This window comes from Stegostoma tigrinum, chromosome 7 (assembly GCF_030684315.1).
Source record: "Stegostoma tigrinum isolate sSteTig4 chromosome 7, sSteTig4.hap1, whole genome shotgun sequence".
NCBI classification, from domain to species: Eukaryota; Metazoa; Chordata; class Chondrichthyes; order Orectolobiformes; family Stegostomatidae; genus Stegostoma; species Stegostoma tigrinum.
The window spans coordinates 44,556,096-44,584,069 of NC_081360.1; the positions used below are offsets into that span (position 1 = coordinate 44,556,096).

Genomic DNA, 27,974 nt, shown 5'->3' on the forward strand with positions numbered 1-27,974 from the left:
ATAGCAGCTGGGACAGGACATTAGCAAAGCCTCATTTAGAGGACTGTGTACAGTTCTGGTTACCCTACTATAGGAAGGATTTATTAAATTGGAGAAGGTGCAGAAAAGATTGACAAGGATGTTACTGTGACTGGCAGGTTTCAGTAGGAGGTTGAGGGGTGACCTTTGGAGGTTTGTAAAATCATGAGGGACATAAATAAGGTGAAGAGCAAAGGCCTTGAGCTCCATTTGAGGTCTTGGACTGAGGTGCATTTGTTTTAATATGAGAAACGTAGTAGGTAAAGCAGATTAATTTAGGGCTTAGATTACTACCTGGGAGTTTGAAGTTATTGCTATTACTGAGACTTGGCTGAGGGAAGGGCAAGATTGGCAACTAAATATCCCAGGATATAGAATCTTCAGGTGGGATAGAGAGGGAGGTAAAAGGGGTGGAGGAGTTGCATTACTGGTCCAAGAGGATACCACAGCTGTGCTGAAGGAGGGCACTATGGAGGACTCGAGCAGTGAGGCAATACGGGCAGAACTCCAAAATAGGAAGGGTATGGTAACAATGTTGGGGCTATACTACAGGCCTCCCAACAGCGAGCGTGAGATAGAGGTACAAATATGTAGACAGATTATGGAAAGGTGCAGCAGCAACAAGGTGGTGGTGATGGGAGATTTCAATTTTCCCAACATTGATTGGGATTCCCTTAGTGTTAGGGGTTTAGATGGAAATGAATTTGTAACGAGCATCCAGGAGGGTTTTATGGAGCAGTATGTAAATAGTTCAACTCGGGAAGGGGCCATACTGGACCTGGTGTTGGGGAATGAGCCCGGCCAGGTGGGTGAAGTTTCAGTAAGGGATTACTTTGGGAATAGTGATCACAATTCCATAAGTTTTAGAATACTCCTGGACAAAGACAAGAGTGGTCCTAAAGGAAGAGTGCTAAATTGGGGGAAGGTCAACTATAGCAATATTCGACAGGAGCTGGGGAATGTGGATTGGAAGCAGCTGTTTGAGGGTAAGTCCACATTTGATATGTGGAAGGCTTTTAAAGAGAGGTTGATTAGAGTGCAAGGCAGATATGTCTCTGTGAAACTGAGGGATAGAAAGGGCAAGATTAGGGAACGATGGATGACAGGTGAAATTGTGAGACTAGAAAAGACGAAAAAGGAAGCATAAGGTCTGTACGACTGAAAACAGAGGAAGCTTTGGAAGAATATCAGGAAAGTAGAATCAATCTGAAATGAGGAATTAAGAGGGCTAAAAGGGGTCATGAAACATCTTTAGCAAACTGGGTTAAGCAAAGTCCCAAAGCCTTTTCTTCACACATAAGGAGCAAGAGGGTAAACAGAGAAAGAGTTAGCCCACTCAAGGACAAAGGAGGGAAGTTATACAAGGAGTCAGAGAAAATGAATGAGATTCTTAATGAGTACTTTGCGTCAGTATTCACTGAGGAGAGGGACATGACGGATGTTGAGGTTCGGTATAGATGTTTGATTACTCTAGGTCAGGTTGGCATAAGGAGGAGGTAAGTGTTGGGTATTCTAAAAGGCATTAGGGTGGAAAAGTCCTAGGTCCAGATCCCAGGTTACTGAGGTAAGCCAGAGAGGAAATTGCTGGGGCCTTGACAGCCATCTTTGCAGCATCCTTAGACATGGGTGAGGTCCTGGAGCACTAGAGCATTCCTAATGTTGTCTCCTTGTTTAAGAAGGGTAGCAAGGATAATCCAGGTAATTACAGACTGGTGAGCCTGATGTCAGTGGTGGGGAAGCTGCTGGAGAAGATAATGAGGGATAGGATCTATTTACATTTGGAAGAAAATGGGCTTATCAGTGATAGACAACATGGTTTTGTGCAGGGAAGGTCATGTCTTACCAACGTGATAGAATTCTTTGAGGACATGACATAGTTAATAGATGAGTGAAGGGCTGGAGATGTCATATACACGGATTTCAATAAGGCATTTGATAAGGTTCCCCATGGTAAGCTGATGGAGAAAGTGAAGTCGCATGGGGTCCAGGGTGTACTAGCTAGATGGATAGAGAACTGGCTGGGCAACAGGAGACAGAGTTGTAGTGGAAGGGAGTTTCTCAAAATGGAGAACTGTGACGAGTGGTGTTCTACAGGGATCCATGTTGGGACCACTGTTGTTTGTGATAAACATAAATGATCTGGAGGAAGGTATAGATGGTCTGATTAGAAAGTTGGCAGATGACACTAAGGTTGGTGGAGTAGCACTTAGTGAAGGGGACTGTCGAAGAATGCAGCAGAATACAGATAGATTGGAGAGCTGGGTGCAGAAATGGCTGATGGAGTTCAATCCAGGCAAATGCGAGGTGATGCATTTTGGGAGATCCAATTCATCAGCAAACTATACGGTAAATGAAAAAGCCCTGGGAAAAATTGCTGCACAGAGAGATCTGGGTGTTCAGGTCCATTGTACCCTGAAGGTGGCAGCGCAGGTTGATAGAGTGGTCAAGAAGGCATATGGCATGCTTTCCTTCATTGGGCGGGGTATTGAGTACAAGAGTTGACAGGTCATGTTACGATTGTATAGGACTTTGGTTCGACCACATTTGGAATACTGCGTGCGGTTCTGGTCGCCACATTACCAAAAGGATGTGGATGCTTTGGAGAGGGTGCAGAGGAGGTTCACCAGAATGTTGCCTGGTATGGAGGGTGCTAGCTATGAAGGCAGGTTGAGTAGATCAGGATTATTTACATTAGAAAGACAGAGGTTGAGGGGGTCCTGATTGAGATCTACAAAATCATGAGAGGTATAGACAGGGTGGATAGCAAGAAGCTTTATCCCCCCCAGTGTGGGGACTCAATTACGAGGGGTCACAATTTCAAGGTAAGAGGGGACAAGTTCAAGGGAGATATGCATGGAAAGTTCTTTACGCAGAGTGTGGTGGGTGCGTGGAACGCATTGCCAGCAGAGGTGGGCACGATAGCGTCATTTAAGATGTATCTATACAGATACATGAATGGGCAGGGAGCAGAGGGATACAGATCCTTGGAAAATAGGCGACAGCTTTAGATAGACGACCTGGGTCAATGCAGGCTTAGAGGGCCAAAGGGCCTGTTCCTGTGCTGTAATTTTCTTTGTTCTTTGTTCTTGTCTTTTCGCTTGGGTTGGTAAGTTCAAAACTAGACGGCATATTTTTAAGGTGAGAGGAGAAAGATTTAAAAGGGACCTGAGGGGCAACATTTTCATACAGAGGGTGGTTCCTATGTGGAATGAACTGCCAGAAGTAGTGGTGGACGCAGGTAAAGTTACAGCATTTGAAAGACATTTGGACAGGTACATGAATAGAAAAGATTTGGGGGGATGTGGGCCACATACAGGCAAATAGGTCTAGTTTAGTTTGGAAAACTTGGTCGGCGTGGACGAGTTGGACCAAAGGGGCTGTTTACGTGACTCTATAACTGCCATTTTGGAAGATAGTTCCAAACCTTTTTAAAGGTTCTTGCGAACGTTTGTAGCTCGGGTTGTGGATGAAGTTGTTGGCTTGCTCCCCGAGGAGGCTGGATATCCTACAGATGCTTTGTTACCATCTAGGTAACATCATCAGTGTGGCCTCTGATGAAGTGATGTTGTTCTACTGTGCTTGGAATTTACATGATCTGGTCTGTTAAGTTGTGTTGTGTCGTGTCTCTTCCAGTTCTTTCCGCATGGGTTTGTATACGGCGTCTAATTCTACATATTTGTTGACTGCATTATGGGTTGAAAACAAGGCCTCTAGGAACTTCCATGCCTATCTGTGGTTGGCTTGAGTTAGGATGGTCACATTGTCCCAGTTAAATTGATGGCCTTCATTGTCTGAGTGCATTGAATTGAGGGAAAGTTTGTTGTATTGTTTTGCTGCTGGCTGGTGTTCATGTATCCTGATGGCTAGTTTCCTCCTGGTCTGGCCGATGTAATATTCGTTTCCGTCATTGTAGGGTATTTTGTAAACTACCTTGGTACTACATGTCATGGGTATGGGGTTTTTAGTCCGTGTGACTGTGAGTTTGTGCGCCACCATGATTCCTAGTGGTCATAGGAGTCTTGTTGTCAGTTCTGGTATGTTCTTGATATATGGTAGTGTTGCCAGTGTATTGGGGCGTACTGTGTCCTCTTTGCATTGTCCTACTAGGCATCTGTGAATAAAATTACTGGGATAAGCTTTGTTAGCAAATGCCTTGTATAGGTGCTCTTCCTCCTGGCTGCGTAGTTCTGGCGCGTTGCAGTGAGCTGTGGCCTGTATGAATAGTGTTCTAATACAGCTTTGTTTGGAGCATTAGGGTGATTGCTGTGGAAATTGAGCATTTGGTCAGTGTGGATTGCCTTCCTATATACTGTGGTTTGGGACTCCCTGTCAGTCATTTCTTCTACCCTGATGTCTAGGAACAGAAGTTGCCTGTTGTTTTTCTTTTCTCTCATAAATTTAATCCCAATGAAAACAGTGATAAGATGGTGTGTTTCTTCTAATTTCGTGTGGGTAATGATGACAAACATGTCGTCCATGTATCCGATCCACCACGTGCACTCAGACAATGAAGGCTGTCAATTTAACTGGGACAATGTGACCATCCTAGCTCAAGCCAGCCACAGGCAGGGACGGGAATTTCTAGAGGCCTGGTTTTCAACCCATAATACAATCAACAAACATGTGCAATTGGACCTCATATACAAACAGAAAAAGAACCGGAAATGACACAACACAACTTAATAGATCGGATCATATAAATACCAAGCAGAGTAAACAACATCGCTTCATCAGAGACTGCACTGATGTTACCCAGGATGGTGATGAAATGCCTGTGTGATAACCAGCCAGGTCGGCAAGCAAGTCAACAACCCCTGTTCTCAACAACTCCCACCCTTTGTTTGAACAGGTCCTTCATAACATCTCTCCTGAACAGTCTGTGCCCCCCAGTTCCACAATACCCAACCAGTGAAAATAGTTTATTATGATCCACCCTGTCTTTTCCTGTTAATATCTTGAGGACTTTGATCAGATCACCCCTTAATCTTCGGAATTCTAGAGTGAACAGGCCTAATTTGTATAATCTCTCCTCATAACGTAACCTCGGAGGCCCGGCAGATTCAGAAGGTATTGCTGAAGCACCCTGGGTGAGTTGCTGCCTTTCATTTTGTTGACGGTACACGCTCTCGTTATGCCTCAATACTGGAGGGAATGAATGCTAAAGGTGGTGGATAGGGTTCCAGTCCAGCAGCCTGATTTAGTGTTGATGGTGTGGAGCTTCTTGAGTGTTGTTTAGGCTGCATCCATTCAGGAAAGTGGGGACTAGCATACTCCAGACTTGTGCTTCGTAGATAGTAGACAGGCTTTGGGGGAAATCAGGAAATGAGTTACTGTCTGCAAAGCTTCCGACATGCACTTGCAACTACACCATTTAAACGCCTGATCATCGAGGGTCAGTTGAATGTTTACGACAATTTGGCACCTTTCATTATTTTGTTTGGTGCCAAATCACAACTGATCACTTTTACTGAATTCAAGCAATAGACATGACAACTTAGAAAAAATATGATGAAAGAAAGTTTGCACTGACATAACATTATTTATCATGGAACAAGTATGATCTACTGTAACAAAAAGAAATTTTGCTAGAAACACTCAGCAAGTCTAGAATTACATTTGAAGAGAGAGTCTGTTTCAGGTATTTTCCCTTGTCAGAATCTTGCTTCAGACATCAATTTTTTTTTGTTTTTGGTGAAGAATTAAAATTCTGTGGAGCTAACTTATAAAACTGAATTCAAGAAGCTGTTAAGTTGTGGACTAGCCTACAACTAATAAATCAATTTTTCTCTCATTGAGCTCCACTTGGAGACAGCACTAAAGGGAAGCATGAGCACAAACTGTACTCTAATCTGTACTCTGTACTTTAATCCCGAGCATGAAGAATGGCTCACCAGTCAGTACCACTTCTGACAGAGCTGGCCAACTCCTAAAGGATACAGTTGCTAAACCAGGACCTGGTTGATCTTCTCAGTGATTGTATTCTCCATTGTGACGGGTATCACTAAAAGCAGAGGCATAAGTAGTGAGGTGCTATGTTCTGTCAATTCCAGATGATTTTTATAGACCTACAACTTTGTGGAACATCTTATCCCTCGCTTGTCCACCATATTATACTGGAGGATCAACCTGGTTCAAGAGAGGTAACAGCTGTATGTGTATACAACAGCAGCTCTGTAGCTGTACCACATGCAGTCAAGAACAGTGTCGGACATTTACGCAATTAGTAGGAAGTGGCAGCTCCTGAACAGAACTAATTCAGCAGGGGTGACAGAACCAGGAGAGAGCATCAGATAGAAATACACAGGGTGCACAACATGCTGGCAGGGGCAGATAGCACTGCAATACAGAAAAAGAATTGAATGTGTACCAACCAAGTTGTCATGTCTATTGCTTTAGGTGGTTAATAGTGAGGAAGAAGGTCTTAGTTTAAAGGAAGGTAATAAACAGGCTGGTCAGACATGCAGATCAACAGTAGATGGAACTTAATGCTGGAAAGTGTGAGGTGATTGCATTGTGGAAGTAGTAACAAGACATGGGGGGCACTCAAGACTGGCAGGACACCAAGAAGCTCACGGGGAGGGGGGGGATCTTGGGCTGCTTGTCCACAGATCCCTGAAGTCTAAATCAGGGTTACACTGTATGTAAGTGCAGATGCTACAATTAATAAGATTGGTGAGTTACAGATACAGACTGCCACATGGCATTATGAAATTATGGTGACAGCAGTGATCTAGCTGAAAGATTTTAATTTTTCCTTGTTACAAAGATTCAGAAAAGGTAGGAAGGGGAAGGAGGAGGTTGGGTATTTTGTTGAGAGAGAGCATTGTGAAGAAAATGCTGCAGAGGGATCAAGGACAGAATCGATATGGCTAAAGCTAAGGTATCAGAAGCATGCAAATACATTGCTCTGTGTAATATATAGACCACTGGGCAATTTCCTTGCAGATCTGTTTCTCATTATTATTCCAGAAAAACATAGAGCAACAAATCTTCAAGGTAAGTATAGAGACATATAAACATCACAAGGACCTTAGTTGTCTGTATATTGACAAAGGCAGTGGTAGTTTAAGAAGCAGTGAAAGACAGATGATTCTAGATTGTGCTCAGAAGAACCTCCAACAGCTGTCGGTCCAGTCCAACAAGAAATTAAGCACTGCTAGACCTGGATTTTGGGAATGATGTAGGCCAAGTAGATCAAGTGACAGTGGAACATGTGGTGACACAACCACTGCATCATAAGGTTCAGGATGATGTTGGAATATGACATTGGCCAATCCATCATAACAATACTCAAATTATGGATAGCAGACTTCAGTAGAACAGGAACAAAGCTGAGTCAGATAGACTGGAACCAAAGGCTGGTGGGTAAAATCAGTAGCTTTTTATTCAAACAGGAGATGGTTCAGGCATTGTCAAGGTATCTTCTGTCAAAAGGGAAATACAGCATAAACAAACCTAGAGGTCTCTGGTTATCAAAGGAGATAGAGTTAGCTAGATTAAATTAAGTTAAAGAAGAAAGAGTATGTGTGTATAATAGGCATCATGTAGTAAATACAATTCAAAACCCAAGCTGAATACGGAAGGTTCTGAAGGAGATGAAAAAGCAAGCACAAGTAGCAAAGGGTTATGGAATAAAAAACCTGGCAGCTAACATGAAAGGGAATTCCAAAGTCTCCCATAAGCACATTGATTGTGAAAGGGTAGTAAAAGGAGGAATGGAGCTGATTTGGGACCAAAAAGGCATTTACACAATAAGGCTGAGGTGTTAAAATAAGTACTTTAAATAAACTAACAAATGAACAAACAGATAAAATGAAATGAAATGAAATGAAATAAAACAAATTAATTACCTATGACACAGATGCTGCCCAGGCCAAGGAAATGATAGTGGACACTGCAGAGACACTGGCAACAATTTTTCAATCTTTCACAGATTTGGGTGCAGTGCCAGGGGACGAGAGAATTAAAATCTTTACGCAATTGTTGAAAAGATTTTGTAGTGAATGACTTAGTAATTACATAAAAGTCAGTTTAACTTCAGTGGTAGAGAAACTTCAGAAACAATTATTCAGAATAAATTAATGGCCTTAAAAAGGCAGGTTAATTTGGAAGAGGCAGCACGGATTTGTGAACAGAAAATTGTGTCTGACTTGCTGCAGATTTTTGAAGAGGTAACAGAGAGGGATGTTGTCAGCGGGATGTGAAGTACGTCAGCCATTAGCAACACAGATGCATAATGAACTAAGTGATGGGAGACAGACTGATGGTTAATGGGTATTTTTCAGACTGGAGGAAGGTTTGTAGTGAATTTCTCTGGAAATTGCTACTGCAACCCATGCTTATCTAGACCTTGGTGTGCTGGGGACAATTTCAAAGTTTGTGGATAACACAAAGCTTGGGAGAATTATAAACCAAGGAGAACTTAAACAGGATATCGACAAGTTGATTGAATGGGCAGATGAAGTTCAATGCAGAGAAATGTGAGGAGATGCATTTTGGTAAAAAGAACATGGAGGGACAATATAAAATAAGGGGTGCTATTCTAAACGGTATTTGAAGGCAGAGAAGCCTAGGTACACACATACAGTGGCAGGTCAGATAGAGACCATTGTTAAAAATAAAACAAGCATGCAGCATTCTAGGCTTCACCAATAGAGGTACAGAGTACGGTAGGTTTTACTAAATCTATGTATGTTACCAGTTAGACCTCAGCTGGTGTTTTCTGTTTTGAAATGGCGCACTTTAAGATGGCTGTGAAGGCACTGGAGAAAGAGCAGAAGACAAGAATGATTCCTTGAATAGAAACTTGAGCTATGAGAATGGATTGGAGAAGTTGGAACTACTCACTTGGACAGAAGGCAAGGGGAGATTTGATACAAATTTTCAAAATTGTGAGGTTCGGTACAGTGCAGATGAAGAGCAACTGCTCCTGCTGATAAAAGATTGAATACCATAGGGCACAGTTTTTAAGTGTTTTGTGAAACAGCAATTGCCAATAAGAAATATTTTATTACACAGTGAATGATCCAGTCTGGAATGCATTCCTGGAAGTGTAATGGAGGCAGATTCCATTGAGGCATTCAGAAGGATATTGGATGGTTATTTCAATAGAAACAATATGCAGTGTTATTGGGAAAAAGCAGGAGTTTGACTCAAGTCAAGACTTTCAGAGAGCTGAATGGCCTCCTCCTGCACCATAACAATTGTGTGTTTCAGTGAAAATCCCAAACTCAATTCAAGGAACAAACTTGACCTGTTAAATGATCTTTGTGTTAATTTTTTTTTGTTTCATCCTAAAGTTGCCACCATCATAGATGTCAATCTAGTTGAGTCCACATGGCTTTCGTGGTGAGTGTAACAAACACAATGAGGCTATTTTAGTGATTGTAATGAGATTATCCAGGTGGACCCATAGAATATGAGTGCTCTGATTAGGGCTGTTAACTTGGTCCAATCAGGGAGCCCTGGCTAACAGATATAAACAGTAGTGTCAAAGGTTCTGTTCACTCCAAGAGCTGGATCAGTGTCAAGGACTCTCCATGTATAGGTAAAGCGTGACATGGTGACAGGACGCCTGCCTCTGAAGTTATTTCTAGTTGGCTGCATAGCCGAATCATTCAGTGCAACATAGGTAACTGCACCTATCCAGCATAATGAAAAAAATGTCCAAAATCCTAGCAAAGACAAGATAAACCTCAGCAGCCAATTACCACTTTAGCACTCCCATGAAATAACAGTGAAACTTTGGAATGGGAATTAACAATGCCATTGAGGAACCTCCAATCTCAAGATCCTTCAGTTCAGGTCCTGCCAGAATCACTCGGCCTTTAATCTTTCAGAGTGCAGTTTGATTAGATTAGATTAGATTCCCTACAGTGTGGAAACAGGCCCTTCGGCCCAACAAGTCCACACTGCCCCTTGGAGCATCCCACCCAGACCCATTCCCCTATAACCCACATTCCCCTGAACACTATGGGCAATTTAGCATGGCCAATCCATCTAGCCCACACATCTTTGGACTGTGGGAGGAAACCGGAGCACCCGGAGGAAACCCACACAGACACGGGGAGAATGTGCAAACACCACACAGACAGTTACCCGAGGCTGGAATCGAACCCGGGCCCCTGGCGCTGAGGCTGCAGTGCTAACCACTGAGCCACCTCTTACAGCCTTGATCCAAACCACAGGTAAACACAGAGGAGAGGTGGCATCGTGATAACATTTGACCATGTCTGGCCTGCTTTAGGCTTCTTGTTTGGGTTGCACATCCAGTATCAATTTTGCTCCCGTCAGATGAATTTCAACCCTTGTGGGTGTAATTTTTTGAGTTTAACAATAAAATTTTAATCGACTTCGCATTCATATATTGTAGATTACAACTTTCAATGGATAACATGGTTATATTTTATTCATGATGCATTCACGTAGAACATAGTACAGTATAGCACAGTACAGGCCATCTGACCCATGATGTTGCGCCAATTTACTATCCTACTAAGATCAATGAATGTGCAAATGCAAAATGACAAGTCAGTAGAAACTGCTCTAGGATAATTTTTTTTCACTTTTACAATGTAATTTAAAAGCTATTTGTGGTAATTTAAAAGCAAAGTAGACTAACTAAAAATAAAAAAGAGAATTTTTTCCTTTGATTTCAATTGCCCTTTATATAGCGATCAATTAGAATATATATCATACCTGCTCTGCAAAAAACCGGAATCCCTTGTCTTCTCGAATACATTCGTATGTCTCTCCAAGCACTGGATTAAAGGGCTTAAATGTAGCTCTGTAATATGTTGTAGCATATCCTGAAACTGCAAATGTAGCAATCATAACCTAAAAATTTAGGACAAAAAGATGGAAATAGATAAGGTTGGGAAAAGGAAAAATATAATACTTAAATTTACACAAATGACCATTGTTTCTCGATATTATTTCAGTCTATATTTTTTAAGCAAAGTTACTCAGGTCAAATAAGCCAACACGGAAAGTGAATAATACATTTAAGACTTTAGTTCTATTGACACATTGAAAGAAAATATTGCATTTAATTTCCCAACCTGTATTCAAATAAATTATAATTTAAATTTCTAGTATTGGAATGCATCTTGTGATGGTGCAAGTTCAACAATAGCAAAGGTAACACGACAATCATTTTGTCAATGCTGGGTTAGTTTGAGGGAGTGCATCATCACTATTGCCACTAATCAACAGCTCACAACACAAAATAAAAATACTTTTTCCCCATTGTGAACAGAACCAATAAATAACCTTAGGACAATCAGGTCTTAAACAAAAAAGTAAGATTTCTTAATAAAGGCAATGATGGGCTATTATCAAAATAAAATTTATTCAATAAAATGCAATAATTGTCTCACATGCACTGTCAGAAGTATAAATGTTCGTTCCTGCAAATATCCCCAAAACTCATACATGCCTCAGGCAGTGTGGGGAGAAAGAAAAACAGATTTCTCTTCAAAGTTAATGGGAACTGCAGATGCTGGAGAATCCAAGATAATAAAGCGTGAAGCTGCATGAACACAGCAGGCCCAGCAGCATCTCAGGAGCACAAAAGCTGACGTTTCGGGCCTAGGCCCTTCATCAGAGAGGGGGATGGGGTGAGGGTTCTGGAGTAAATAGGGAGAGAGGGGGAGGCGGACCGAAGATGGAGAGAAAAGAAGATAGGTGGAAAGGAGAGTATAGGTGGGGAGGTAGGGAGGGGATAGGTCAGTCCAGGGAAGACGGACAGATCAAGGAGGTGGGATGAGGTTAGTAGGTAGGAAACGGAGGTGCTGCTTGGGGTGGGAGAAAGGGATGGGTGAGAGGAAGAACAGGTTAGGGAGTCCAGTGGGGATGATCTGGTTCCATTGGCAGGTGCTGAGGAAGGTGATGTGACTGTGGCATCCCCCTCTGATGAAGGGTCTAGGCCCGAAACATCAGCTTTTGTGCTCCTGAGATGCTGCTTGGCCTGCTGTGTTCATGTAGCTTCACACTTTCTCTTCAATGTGTTTTCTTTCCAGCAATGGATTATTTTTGAAAACAAAAAGCTAGAATGTCGGATGTTCTGTAATACTTTTATGTTTTCACACACGTGGTCAGGTTAATAATTGTCTCTGAGGAATCAGCAGCTTGCTCAGGAAATAGAATCTTGAGATATTCTGTCAATCACACTTTCAAAAGAACAAAAAAAAAGTCGACCCTGAATTGACATGGAGGGTTTTCTTTTCAACAATGGGAGAGGTCTGTTTGGTAACTTGTTCACAGCAAACTTTCCTCCATCTCAGCTTGTGCTTAGCATTTGATTGCTTCTAATTCAGCCATTTCTCAGCAGGCTTTCGTTCAACTGAATCAGGGAAAAAAAAACACATTCTTCTGAGTCAGTTATTCTTAAAAAACAGCAACAGCGAGATCTACACAAAAGCAAGTAGTTATCACAGTCCTGCGAATATGGCAACTGCAGATGCTGCAGAATCCGAGATAACACGGTGTGGAGCTGGATGAACACAGCAGGCCAAGCAGCATCTTAGGAGCACAAAAGCTGACGTTTCGGGCCTAGGCCCTTCTTCAGAAAAGGGGGAGGGGGAGAGGGTTCCGAAACAAATAGGGAGAGGGGGGGAGGCGGACCGAAGATGGATAGAGGAGAAGATAGCTGGAGAGGAGACAGACAGGTCAAAGGGGTGGGGATGGAGCCTGGGGAGATGAGGGTAGATGGGGAGGCAGGGAGGGGATAGGTCAGTCCGGGGAGGACGGACAGGTCAAGGGGGTGAGATGAGGTTAGTAGGAAGGAAATGAGGGTGCGGCTTGAGGTGGGAGGAGGGGATAGGTGAGAGGAAGAACAGGTTAGGGAGGCTGGGACGAGCTGGGCTGGTTTTGGGATGCAGTAGGGGGAGGGGAGATTTTGAAGCTTGTGAAATCCACATTGATACCATCGGGCTGCAGGGTTCCCAAGCATAATACGAGTTGCTGTTCCTGCAACCTTTGAGTGGCATCGCTGTGGCACTGAAGGAGGCCCAGGATGGACATGTCATCTAAGGAATGGGAGAGGGAGTTGATATGGTTTGCGACTGGGAGGTGCAGTTGTTTATTGCGAACTGAGCGTAGGTTTCTGCAAAGCTGTCCCCAAGACTCTGCTTGGTTTCCCTGATGTAGAGGAGGCCATACCGGGTAGTGGATGCAGTATACCACATTGGCAGATGTGCAGGTGAACGTCTGCTTGATGTGGAAAGTCTTCTTGGGGCCTGGGATGGGGGTGAGGGAGGTGGTGTGGGGGCAGGTGTAGCACTTCCTGCGGTTGCAGGGGAAGGTGCCGGGTGTGGTGGGGTTGGAGGGGAGTGTGGAGTGGACAAGGGAGTCCCGTAGAAAGTGGTCTCTCCGGAAAGCAGACAAGAGTGGGGATGGAAAAAATGTCTTTGGTGCTGGGGTCAGATTGTAGATGGTGGAAGTGTCAGACGACCGCAACGTCGCCCCCGCACTGGTCGAGACCTGGTTCCCGCCTCCCTAACCTGTTCTCCCTCTCACCTATGCCCTCCTCCCACCTCAAGCTGCAGCTCCATTTCCTTCCTACTAACCTCATCCCGCCCCCTTGACCTGTCCATCCTCCCTGGACTGACCTATTCTCTCCCTACCTCCCCACCTACAGGCTCCATCCTGTCTCTTTGACCTGTCTGTCTCCTCTCCACCTATCTTTTCCTCTATCCATCTTCTATCCACCTCCCCCTCTCTCCCTATTTATTTCAGAATCCTCTCCCCATCCCTCTTTTCTGATGAAGGGTCTAGGCCCGAAACGTCAGCTTTTGTGCTCCTGGGATGCTGCTGGGCCTGCTGTGTTCATTCAGCTCCACACTTTGTTATGACAGTCCTGCAATGTCTCGGAAGCCTTGGTTTGAAACAAAAATTTCCAATTCTATAGTGAGCTTTTAAAGAAATGACTTCAGGTACATCCACAAGACCTGAAATCAACTCCGCTTTCCACAAAAGTCTTCAAAACATAAACCCTCCAAGCAATGATGAACATAAAGTACATTTGGAACATTGGCAGCAACAACCAAACTTTGCAAGGATTGATCTCTAACAGGAGAAACGGATCAGAGCCAACACTAAAATGTTTAAATAAACAATAACATTCAACTACAAAGCAAAAAGATTACCATTCGGTCATATGGATCATCTGTTTCAGCCGCCTTGTCTAACAATTCAGAATATTCCAATTCTTCACACAGATGCTGTAGAGTATTGAGGGGTTCATTAAGCTCAACCGGCATGGAGACCTTGGACAGATCTTTTCCGATGTTATTTCTCAAAATGTTCCACAGATTGATGCTACTGGTATCAGGAGATGGCGCTGGGAGACACGTACGCCTACCATTTTGAAATGCACCACTACTGAGCTCGTCATTAGATACTGTAACAAGATGAGTTAAACATTAAGTAGCATTTCCTTAATGTTACGGGTATCTAACATGGGTTTCCTATGAATAAGGTAGCAAATCAAGACTTGCATTAGCAATGTTCCTTCAAAATGCCGCGTATTGAAATATAGAGGCTGCTTACAGGGAGCTCAAACTAGGGGAGGGGGAATGATTACCAAAACCAATGGCAACAGCTCCAGCCACTTTGGAGGAAGCAGGATCAAGTGCATTGTGATTGGGAGAGCAGGAATTGGTAACAGAAAGACAGAAGGAGTCAGTGACGGAGGGTATAGTGACCTTGAGTTGTGCTACAGGAGCTGGGAGAGCAGAGGTAAGTCCAGAAGTGAGCAGCGTACAGCAAGCAGGACAGGAGCCAGACAAGGCCTTAGAGCATCAGCACAGGTGGTGATGCAGAGCAACACAGCACAGGAACAGGCTGTTTGGCCCTCCAAGCCTGCACCGACACATTCTGCCCTTCCATTTTAAAACTGTCTTCACTTATTGGATCCGTATCCATCTATTCCTTCTCTATTCATGTATTCATCCAGACACTTCTTGAAAGCTGCTATTGTGTTTGCTTCTACCACCTTCTCTGGCAGCATGTACCAGGCACTCACTACCCTCTGTGTGAAAAGTGTGACTCGCACATCTTGTTTAAACTTCCTCTGGCCGTGCACCTCGAATCTGTGCCCCCTAGTAATTGATCTCTCCACCCTGGGAAAAAGCCTGACACTTTCCACTCTACCCATGCTATTCGCACTCTCAAGGCCTTTCAGTTCACCCCTAAACCTCCTGTGTTCCAGTGAAACCAAACCCAGTAAATGCAACTTTTCCTCAGCTAAAATCCCCTGCACCAAGCAACATCCTGGTAAACCTTTTTGGTACCCTCTCCAAAGCATCCACATCCTTCTGGTAGTTTGATAACCAGAACTGTATGCAATATTCCAAGTGTGGCCTAACTAAAGTTCTATAAAGTTGCGACATAACTTGTGTATCCTTATACTTGATGGCCCGTCCAATGAAGACAAATATGCCATAGGCCTTTTTCACTATCTTATCTACCTGCGCTGCCACCTTTAGTGGCCCAGATTCCTCTGCATATCAATACTCCTAAGAGTCCTGCCACTCACTGTATAATTTCCACCAGTTCTTGACCTTCCATAATGCGTCACATTTGTCCAGATTAAACTCCTTCTGCCATTTCTCTGCCCATGCCTCCAAGCAATCTATATCCAGTTGTATTCTCCGACAATCCTCCTCACTATCCGCACCTCCACCAATCTTTATATCATCTGAAAACCTACTAATTAGATCAGCTATGTTTTCCTTCAAGTCATTTATGTGGATCATGAACAGAAGTCCCATCACTGATGCCTGTGGAACACCACTAGTTACAGCCATCCATTCCCAAAAGCATACTTGCTACCCTCTGTCTCCTATGATTAAACCAGTTCTGTATCCATCCTTCTGATGAAGGGTCTAGGCCTGAAACGTCAGCTTTTGTGCTCCTAAGATGCTGCTTGGCCTGCGGTGTTCATCCAGCTCCACACTTTGTTATCTGTATCCATCTTGCCAGCTTACTCCTGATACCATGTGACTTTACCTTTTTTACCAGTCTGCCATTACAGATCTGGTCAAAGGCTCTACTGAAGTCTATGTAGACAGCATCAACTGCTTTTCCCTCATCAGTCAGCTTCATCACCTCCTCAAAAAACCTGATCAAGTTAGTAAGGCACGGCCTCCCCTGCACAAAACTATCTTGTCTCTCACTAATATGTCTACTTGCTTCTAAATTGTATAGCTCACGTCCCTTGGAATCTTTTCCAACAATTTCCTTATCAATGGCGAGAGGCTCACAGGCCTGTAATTTCCAGGATTATACCTGTTACCCTTTTTGAACAGTGGAACAGCATTGGCTATTCTCCAGTCCTCTGGGACCTCACGTATGGCCAAAGAGGATATAGAGATGTCTATCAATGCTCCAGCAATTTGTTCTCTTGCCTCCCCCAATATTCTGGGATAGATCCCATCAGGACCCAGGGACTTATCCATCTTAATTTTTTTTTTTAAGATGCACAGATCTCATCCTTTTTACTGGCAACATGGCTTAGAAACTCAACACTACCTGCCCTGAGATCATCCTCCACCAATTCCTTCTCTTTGGTGAATATCCATACAAAATATCTGATTAGGACCTTACCTCCTTTTCTGGTTCCACACACAGATTCCCTCCCTTGTCCTTGAGTGGACCAATCCTTTCTGTAGCTACCCTGTTACTTTTCACATATGTATAAAAAGCCTTGGGATTCTCCTTAATTCTATTTGCTAATGACTTTTCATGACCCTTTTTAGCCCTTTAATTCCTTGCTTAAGTTCTTTCATATTTATATACTTCAACGGCTTTGTCAGTTCCCATCCTCCTAGACAGATGGGCGGAACGGTGGCTCAGTGCAGCCTCACAGCTCCAGGGACCCGGGTTCGATTCCAGCCTCGGGTAACTGTCTGTGCAAAGTTTGCACATTCTCCCCGTGTCTGCGTGGGTTTCCTCCGGGTGCTCTGGTTTCCTCCCACAGTCCAAAGATGTGCAGGCTAGGTGGATTGGCCATGCTAAATTGCCTGTAGTGTGCAGGGGTGTGAGGATTATAGGTGAATGGGTCTGGGTGGGATGCTTCAAGGGGCGGTGTGGACTTGTTGGGCCGCATGGCCTGTTTCCACACTGTAGGGAATCTAATCTAATCTAGACCTAGAAGTTTAGGGTATTCTAGAGTCACCAGACAAGGGTTCTGGGAGGGGGGGAAGAGAATGGGAATAATTCTTGGCACTGGGTCAGAGGGTTGAACCCCAGCTGAATACAAGTGACAGGGTCTACACACCATCTTGGAATCCAGGGGAGGCAATATATCAGGGCTCAAGGTTGTTCCTCATTCAGGGGCTTTCAATGGCCCATGACAGAACCTGGAGCCAAATGGTCCAGGCAAGTCCGAAGCAAATCAAAGTCACAAATATACGGGGTACAGCCCATCATGATCAGAATAACACGCAGTCTGAGGTGAAGTTATTCATTGGATTTACAAAACAAGAAGCTGATGTCAATTGATGGCTGGATTCATTACACAGATGTGGTTGTTCATCACATAGATGAAAAATTGATAATAAGCATGTGGCATTAGCAATGACTGAGCCACATGTATCAGCATGGGAACCACAGATTCACTGAAACTAGGAAGCCAGACCCAGTGAGTTTTTTTTCCCATTGTCTGGCGAGATGAATCGATTTTAAAGGTGTTTAAAATCCAATTTCAAATTTGAAAGCTCCGTGCCTCCCCTCTGCAGGATTTGTAATTCGTTTACTCGTATATTTAGCAGAAAGAACTATCAGTTCGTATATGTGGTGTGAAAAGATGGAGAATGGGATGGGGAGGACAAGGAAAATGGTGGATGGGATGGGCAAGGAGTGGGATAATGAATAATGGTAATGACCAGGACAGGGAGATCAAATAAGGTGTTGGACAGGAGAGGGAGAACTGAGAATGGGATGGGCAGCAAAACGTAGAATGGGATGCGCAAGGCGGGATGGTGTTGAAACAATGTCAGTAGAGGGGGCAGAGGGAGGAGAGCACTGTTTCCCCCAAGGTACATACAGGCCCAGCTGCTCAGTAATCTGCAATCTACCACACAATGGAATTTTATAAAAGTTGTGACACCTGCTTATTTCAGTGACTTTTTAAAATTATAGGTGATCATGGCCATGAACGTAGAGCTCAGAGAACATTATACCCTCCCCAGTAACAAAGGAAGAATGCACATTGGTAAGCTTCAGTAACTGTTTGAAAAGACAACTACTTCAATTAATTTATGGGTCATGTGCTTCAAAGATTTCCTCTTATTTATAAAAAGTAAGTAAAAATGCTCATAACCATATCAAAATATTTGTGATCCATTATCAGTGGATATATATGATGCTTAGACCTGAGAAGGAATCAATGTTAATATGGCAATTAGATATTAACTGGAACATAGTTTTATTAAACAACAGTTCATAATCACCTATAGTTTATGTATTGAAGAATATTCCTCAAGGAGCTGGGAAGCATAAGTAATTATATTTTAAAATTCAGATCTATTCTCTTCCCTGTACTTGAAAAATCACCATTGCATGAGAAATTAAAATCCATGTCGAGTAGGAATATTATTAATAAAATCCAAACTGTCTTCTACTTGGTTGAATAAGCAGATGGTCAGCTATTTTGATGAAGCTACAGTAAGCCAAAATATGAGAAATTTCTCAGTAGACAGAACAGAATCTCCTCCATCTTTACATGACTGAATCCTCCCCACATTAGTCCCTCCTCATCACTTTCTTTGTAGTTTATTTTCCATCCCTCTCCCAAACTGATTTGCTCCATGAAATCTACATCTATTTCTTCAACAGAATGCCTGACTTCAACAAGGCTTCCGATGACTAAGCAATGACTCGTCAATCCCAAATATCTTAATTGTCTCAGCTACCATCAGTTCTGAGGGTCACTGGACCTGAAACGTTAACCCTGATGCTTCTTCACAGATGCTGCCAAATCTGCTGAGCTTTTCCAGCAACTTCTGTTTTTGTTCCTGATTTACAGCATCACAGTTCTTTTGGTTTTTACCTTAATTGTCAATCTGTTATTTATTGTTAGAACCCCGATAGCCTATAAAAAGGACGTCCTGTATTTCAAAAAGTCTAAACTTGGCTGCTTTACTCTGTCAAATGTCGCCTCAATGTCCTCGAAGATATCAACATTAATGACACCATCTCCATGGCTACCTCTTCCATCAATCACCTTTAGGTCTTTCTTATGTTAATTCTGAAAAATCCATAGTACTTGGACTGCTGTGGCCAAATTAACCAAGGAGACAAACTGTGATGACATTAATCATTTTTAAACGAATGAATAGGTTGCATTGAGCCAAACATCTTCTATTGAATGGGGGAGAAGTCCAAAATAAGAACTAGTGTATACAAAAGAGACACTGCAAAGAACCTCTTCACACAAATGGTGGTAGAAGTAAGGAGTCTCTCTCACATAAAGCAGTGATACTATTTCAATAGTTAATTTTAAATGTCAGATTAATACTTTTTTTTCCTAGCCAAAGGTAATTAGGAGTATGAAGGTATGGCAAGTAAACAGAATTGCAATAAAAGATTAACTGTGATCTTGTTAAATGGTCTAAGACATTAGCAGGAAAAGATGGAGTAGGTAAAGATAAATTATTTCCTCTGGCTGGCACAGTTTGAGAATTAGGGCCAGACCTTTCAGGAGAGATGTTAGGAAGCACTTCTACACACAAAAAGGTGATAGATGTTTGGAATTCTCTTCCACAAAAGAGCAGCAGATGCGGGATCAAGCGGTAATTTTAACTCTGAGACAGATAAAGTTTTGTTAAGCAGAGCTATTAAGGGCCAAAGGCAGGTGTATGGAGTTAGGCCACAGATCTGCCATGATCTTATTACATGTTGGAACGGGCTCACGGGTCTGAATGGTCCACTCCTATGTCCTTATGTAGATGTTTTAAAGGCTCAGTGTCCTATTCTTGCTCCTAGCAATCAATTTAATCCTTCCAATTTCCAGGTTCTACATGCTGCTTATCCATTCCTTCACTCCGTTGTAGGTGCCAATCCACAACACTTGTATCCTTTCAAACTAAATCCAAAACAACACTCTCATGTTCTTCCTGTTCTCGAAAGCTCTCTTAAAAAAAATCTCTATCCATTGATACCTTTTTAGGACTCCTGCTCTCATTTCATCATTACCACCTCTTGCTGGTCGTACCCCCCACGAAGGTGCCAAATACTCCTAGATGGGGAACACTATACAACTGCAAGTTGTCGTTGTGGCTGTTTGTGTAAAAGTGGTCACGTAAACCACACTACTGGCTCGGATTTCCTCACACCCAGATTCTCTTCACTTTAAACTTAAAACAAACAACACACCTCCAGTGTTAAGATTCCTGTTTATCATGAAAATTCCATGATGCAGAATGATTAAATCATGGACAGTTCAGCATGGTCATCGATCTGAGGTCTCTTATTTCAGGAGATAAGGATTTACTGGTAGCTAGCATAGTATAATGATACCCACAGTCTCAATAGGATAATTTGCTACAATTAGTTTAATGAGATTCTCTAGTACAACACAATTATCTTTCAAATGCTTGGAAGTTAATTTACGTGACAAGAAAATCGTGTAGTGAAATGAAGACTCAGATATTAATTCACTATCCCTTTGCTCCAAGTCTTTGTTAATCGCCTGCCATCTCTCAATATTCCAATGCTCTCTTCAAGTAGAGGCTGCTAGTTTAGATTGATTAAGTAACTTAAAATATATACAGGATGTGCTAAATCCCTTAAAATTCAATTAAAATATGACCCATATCATTTCAGTTTAAATCAATTTAATTGGTCTCTAGTTATGGGAGCCTGCTATCGCTCCTGCTGTAACTACATATAAAAGTAGAAATGATTAACAAATTAAAACAGTAAATTGATCTTTAAACAACAGTATGGGTCAGAGGACATTTCAGGAATATGACGTGTGAAGGTGAAAGAACGTTCATAAATGCAGTTCATGATATGCTAGAACTTATACTCTACTGCTCTGTGCAACACACTTAAGTAAAGAATCTTTTCATATGTGTAGTGGTGATTAGCTATAATTTAAAAAGTACTAACCACTGAGGAACAGATCAATTGTTCCAATAGAAGCAGACTTACGTTTGGGCTTCACATTAGACTCTCTCATAGCCCATTAAACTACCTTTCTATTCTTTTCCCTCCCATATGCCTAACTCACATACTTTGAATACACCTATCCTTGTTTGCCTCAACTACTCCTTTTTTAACCACCCTCCAGCTACTGGAAGTTTCTTCTGAACTCATTACAGGATTTATTACAGATAGATAGTCTTATCCCTAGTTCTGACTCTTCCATAAGAAAAATCATTCTCTCATACTCTATCAAACTCTCTCATTGTCTTAAAGACCTCAATCAGGTCTTCCTCAGTTTCTATTTTCTGGAAAAAAGAAGCATCAGCCTATTCAGTCTTGCCCCATGTGTGTAATCTCTCAGGTTTGCTATTAGGCTGGTAAATCATTTCTCACTTGCTTCTGCAGTCTCTTCATTAAATGGAGAGCAGAATGGTTCACAATACTCCAAAGGTGCTGAATTTAAATCGGGGAACAATGATTGTTCCCTCCTACCCCAACTCAGGTAGAACTCCAGCTTCCCCACAGTGATATTACTCTACGAGATGCCTTAATAAGCAGAGTAGCACTTCTGTTCCTCAGGAGAAGTAAGTCTCAGCCTCAGATGCACTTGTCCTACTACCCCATCTAAGCATTTACCTTTCAAGGCCTATGTGTTCTCTTTAAACTTCATTCCAAAATGCACCATGTCTCATGTACGTGGACTGAAGCTCACTTTTTCATCTAAATGGCCATTCTGCAAAAATGTATTAATACGATCTTGTACTCAGTCACAGTCCTCCTTTACATCAAATATACCCTAAATTTGGTTCTAAACTCATATTCTGCTCCTGAATACAAACTGTTGATGAAACATTGACATCTATTTAAACGCAGAAAATTGCGTACAGATTCATATATTTTTATAATCCATCACGACAAAATGATAACATAGGACTTAGGTCATACATTGTCGAGAAACAGTGTCTCCAACACTGGCATTGTCTTCCGAAATATTGTCACTGACATCACTAACATAGGATTCATCATCAGAGCCCTGAGGATTAAAAATAGAACAATTAGATTTATTGTAAAAGAAAATAAAAAAACGTTACATCTTGGGTGTGATAATGGGAACTGCAGATGCTGGAGAATCCAAGACAATAAAACGTGAGGCTGGATGAACACAGCAGGCCCAGCAGCATCTCAGGAGCACAAAAGCTGACGTTTCGGGCCTAGACCCTTCATCAGAGAGGGGGAAGGGGTGTGGGTTCTGGAATAAATAGGGAGAGAGGGGGAGGCGGACCGAAGATGGAGAGAAAAGAAGATAGGTGGAGAGGAGAGTATAGGTGGGGAGGTAGTGAGGGGATAGGTCAGTCCAGGGAAGACGGACACGTCAAGGAGGTGGGATGAGGTTAGTAGGTAGGAGATGGAGGTGCGGCTTGGGGTGGGAGGAAGGGATGGGTGAGAGCAAGAACAGGTTAGGGAAGCAGAGACAGGTTGGACTGGTTTTGGGATGCAGTGGGTGGAGGGGAAGAGCTGAGCTGGTTGTGTGGTTCTTTAGATTCTTTAGATCCCAGTCACAAACCATTTCCACTCCCCCTCCCATTCTTTAGATGACATGTCCATCATGGGCCTCCTGCAGTGCCACAATGACACCACCTGAAGGTTGCAGGAACAGCCACTCATATTCTGCTTGGGAACCCTGCAGCCCAATGGTATCAATGTGGACTTCACCAGCTTCAAAATCTCCCCTTCCCCCACCGCATCCCAAAACCAGCCCAGTTTGTCCCCTCCCCCCACTGCACCACACAACCAGCCCAGCTCTTCCCCTCCACCCACTGCATCCCAAAACCAGCCCAACCTGTTCTTGCTTCCCTAACTTGTTCTTCCTCTCACCCATCCCTTCCTCCCACCCCTGGTGCTAACAAAGCAGTCCACAGCAAAACCCAGACAAATCTAGTCTTGGGCTGATAAACTGAAGGTAACATTCACACTACACAGGTGCCAAGAAACAATCATCTCAAGGAGAGGATCTAATCATCACCCCTTGACAATTCAATAACAATCATTTCTGAAACACCCACTATCGACATTCTGGGGATTACCATTGACCAGGAAGTTAACAGGATCAAACATATAAATACTGTGACTACAAAATCAGCTCAGAGGATAGGAATTCTGAGGCAAGCAGACAGCACCTCAAGGGGAAAGCAATCTAAATATTGTTTTTAAAAAGTGTCTTATACAATTACATGAAAGAAAATAATGCAAGGTCCTCCCCCAGGTCACTATACTTTACAGTGCAGCAAAAAAGCGCTTTCATTTCTCCCCACCTTGAATCTGACAGCTCTATCATGCACTGAATTTCGTGTCTGTTAAAATCACATTTGAAAATTGCCCTTCCTGTCTGTTATCAGGCTCTTCAAACAGCTCAAAGAGCTCTTTCAATTGAAGGCCAACACATTCCTCATTTGCCCGCTTCCACCCTCAGTGCTTATTCTGGAGGAGTCAGGATCCATGACTTCGTCTGGAAACTAAATATTTTTGTAAAAAAAACTGGACTTGCACCCGATTCCTGCCAGTGAGTTTGATAGTATTTAATTCCATTTATTATGGACACAGATTCTATAATTGAAAGGAATGGCTGAAATTCTCCATAAAACCAATATCTGTCAAACTTTGGCTTTTCCTCTGCCACAATCAATTTTGTCCTTCAACGTAAAGTAATATTTTCTCTTACCTCATTCTCGGAAGAGCTTGCTGAAAGAAGCACTTCTTGAGCATCGAAGAATTCTGACACTGATTCAGACATGGAGAGCCTACTCTCATTACAGACCTGCTGTGATAGTGGGATGCTGGCATGAATTTTTCCGCTTGGCTGGAAGTTTGTGTGAAATAAGAAATTTTGAAGATCATTAAATTAAGGCATACTAGGCTTGGAATGCCCTTTAGCTTTTGTAGCTAATTTTGAATGCAATTTTAATTTGGCACATGTTTGATTAACAGCCTATAATTTTGATATTCCAACTCCAATGTGGGTAGAATTTGTGTCAAAGCAGTGCATTTACTGAAGCAGTGTCCAACATAATTACACTGCGAATTATTTGATCATTGCATTCAAATTTGTACAAAACAACAATGAAGCTGCCTTGAGAAAATGTCTCCAGATTAACACAGCAAAGATAACCAGAGAACAGGATTCATTGCAATAACAATGATTTCACTAGAAGCAAGTTACTTTTTGGTTGTTTTTCAGGATTGTGAAGTATCTTTCAACTTGTGTGTGTACCTTTAGGAATATGAATATGCTGTTGTATGTTCATGTGCTGGAACAGATTTAAACATGAAAGGGAAGTATTTGAGAGTTCACAGGTATTATTTCTGAGAGATAGGAAATGGAATAGTGATACTTTCAAAGAGTGGCACCAATTAGGCTGTGATCAAAATCTTCCCATCTGACTTACCTCTGAGAGGAGAAACAGGTCACCTACCTATTACACTTAGACTACAGGTACTAACAATACCATGTCAGCTATTCAATACAGGGTACAATGAAAGAGAATTTTCAATGCCAGGAGATAGACCCACTATAGTCACCTCCATCTCTGCTAATGACCATCAAGCACCAGCAAAATCGTCAATCTCAGCAAATCACAGCACTTATAATTTGTACATTATTATTAAATTCAGTTGTTTTCATAAAACAATCCTTTATGCCAAATTGTTTTGTTCCTTCTATTATCACATATTTTGTTTTAAAGTGATTCTTTTAAATTTCAAAACTGATCTTTTCCATTATGAAATCAAATTTATGCAGAATAACATTGCCAAACTTCAGGAGGACCCACAGAGCAAACATTTATATTCGACCATGAAGAATCCCACAACAACGCAGGGCATGCATCCATTCTAATCCTTGTAAGTAAGCACTTACTAATGTTATCTCCGCTCTGCAGACGTAGCCTGTGGAGAACTGTCACTTTAAAAAAAAAGGTTGCTATGAGGCTGAAAACTATATCATTTGTAGTTAAGAAATCTCACAAACGAGCGCATTGAGACTGATCACCACTGCTCAGCTTGAATCGTAGTAGCAAGTTGATAGAATTTGTGAACATTGTGTTTACATCTATTTTCTGTAGAGTAAGCCAAAATGTAGTTCTATACTTGGTCAAGAGTTAATTTTTAGTTTAGCTTCTACGAGACAAGAAAATCATTTGCGGGGGATAAATTATCCACTACACACAATGAGGGAAATCATTATTATGGGTCCTTGACTTTACCATTGTCAAACTGGACATTGGAAACCAGGATGATATTGAAACTATAAGGGGAGCAAGGTCCATTTGCAGTAGGGCCAAGTAATACTGATGCTCAACAAGTGGAGAGATCCAAAACAAAACTGGAACAGAAACTGAAACAGATGTGTTTTAATACTAGTCTTTACCTTTACCTGAAGAAATCATTCCCAACAGTAAGGTGTCATTTATCTCAACTGTGGCTTGGTAAATCTTGTTGAGACAAGTTGTCCTAAAAACTACACAGATTATATTCTTAAAATGTCGATGAAACAACTTGGGACACTGGAGACTCCATAAGTTCCATTTTCTTCTTCCCTTCAAATCATCGTAATGATTTACCATTTACAGATATAGAAATGTTGTGTTAAATTATAATTCTTTCAGATAGCCATAACACAATTATATAAAGCTACAGTCCACCGACTGCACAAATTAATACACAATCTACATTAGCCAAATTCTTTAGAAACGTCCACTGGTTATACTAAATCTTGGAGTTTAACTTCCAAGATGTAGAAAAATATTTTTAACAAGGAGCAAGTTTATATTAACTATGTAGCCTGAAGTCTATTGGGTAGATCTGAAACAAAGACAGAATGTTTAAATGAAGGGACACTGGATTCAAAACATTTTCGCTGTTTTCTCCATAGACATGCAACCAGACCTAGTGGGACTGTCCAGCATTCAGTCTTTGTTTCAGATTTCCAGCATCTGCAGTTCTTTGTGCTAATATATTGGGTAGATAGTCCAGTATTTCAGTAAGGCATTCACTGCTTACTTTTACTGGGAAACATTAATGCTGAATACTGCAGAAGGACAGGCATAAGTTGGCATCCAATCATTAAAACAGCAGCAGCAATAGTTAAAATACTCAATCAAACTGAAAAGTAGAAAGCTGTCTCCCTACATTACCATCACTGTACAATACTGCCTCAATTAATCAGGAAATGAAGAAATCGAAGTGTCATGATTTGCCGAGCAAGAAGTAGAGATGCAAAACAATTTAAATGCTGACATTTTAATTTTAAAGAGTAATTGCTGAGAGTAAACGGATCTATCAACCTGTGGAAGGCAAATAAACAGGTTAATGCTCTGGGTAGACGCCCATTTCTAAATGAGGTGGCCTTGGTTTTGGGAACAGTCAGCAGGACAAGTCCGAATGTCCCAATTCACATTCCAGGTTTCTTGGCAATTCAAGACAATCTTACAAATAAAATAATCTACTCCCCAGTCAAAAAGAGGTAAAATTATATCTATTATATATACAAGTTTTTTTCAAAAACAAACACATATTTCAATTACTAGGGAATGACCTCTGGAAGAAAATCAAACTAGCTAAATGAAGAATTACCCACTTGTTCAGTTTTAAACTTTGGTGGAAGGAGTGGATGACATGCAAATCTCTACCATCACATCATCACATTGAGAAAACCTGCAGTGTAATCACAATTAAATGATCTGACAGCTGGAAATCAGAATAGAATCGGTTGTCTTGGTTTTGTAGCAATGATAATGAAGTTATATGCCTTCAACATTATTAAGGAGTTACTCAGGCAGCTATTTCAGGATAGATGTGAAAAATCAGAACATTATAGTTCTGCCTGTGCTGCTCCTCCAGAAACTTTACTCAAGTACTATTACACCCAGAGACTTGAAGGACATGACATTATCATCCTTGCCTACTAGATTAGCAGTAAATAAGCCCAGAAGGAAGGGCTCAAATCACAGATTATAAATGGTGTGGTAAGTCTTAATTACTGCCAAATACACATTTAAAAGTGTGGATTCTCATCGCTTCAGGTGCTACTTATTAATGGGTTTATTTTTAAAACCACTTACTCATAAATCAATCTTTCTTTCTGTCCATCTCCATTCCTGTGTATGAAGGAAATATAAAGTCCCTCCCTAACAGCATCGTCCGGGTACCTGCCGTCAATGGACCGCAGCAAATCAAGAAGGAAACTCATCACCACCTTCTCAAGGGCAGTTCGGGTTGAACTGTAAATGCTGACCCAGCCTGAGAAGCTGACGTCTGATGAATGAAAACAAATTACACATCCTGGTTTCAACTCTGAGGATAGTAGGAACTGCCGATTCTGGAGACAGCAATAACACTGTGTGAAGCTGGAGGAACACAGCAGGCCAGGCAGCATCAGAGGAGCAGGAAAGCCCGATCCCAAACATCAGCTTTCCTGCTCCTCTGATGCTGCCTGGCCTGCTGTGTTCCTCCAGCTCCACACTGTGTTATCTCAACTCTGAGGATGCTGTTTTTAAAAGACTAGGTCAGGAATCTGACCAATGCTTCAGCTTCAATTCCTGAACCTGCGTGGTACGTTGCATAGTTTTAGACAGCAGGGGGAAATTAGCGCAGACAGTGAGCTAGGGCAAGTTTTTGAAATGTGCTCTCTGATGAGGATGTCCTGGGTGGTGATCATGTGACAACCCAAACAGGTGATGAATTGTAGCTACAGCACTTCTTGTTGGACGGTCTGCGTGACTCACCATTCATCCTTCTTCATTCATTAG

General features: G+C 42.0%; 1 protein-coding gene across 1 annotated transcript in view; it reads right to left on the minus strand.

The window, feature by feature from the left end:
• osbpl6 (oxysterol binding protein-like 6) overlaps positions 1-27,974 on the minus strand; it is a 173,082-nt gene that overhangs the window by 25,185 nt on the left and 119,923 nt on the right. The window contains exons 12-15 of the mRNA XM_048535144.2: positions 23,891-24,028; positions 22,117-22,204; positions 14,166-14,419; positions 10,717-10,854 (exon numbers count right to left, since the gene is read on the minus strand). Coding sequence (XP_048391101.1) covers positions 10,717-10,854; positions 14,166-14,419; positions 22,117-22,204; positions 23,891-24,028 — 618 coding nt within the window. The remainder of the gene's footprint in view (positions 1-10,716; positions 10,855-14,165; positions 14,420-22,116; positions 22,205-23,890; positions 24,029-27,974) is intronic.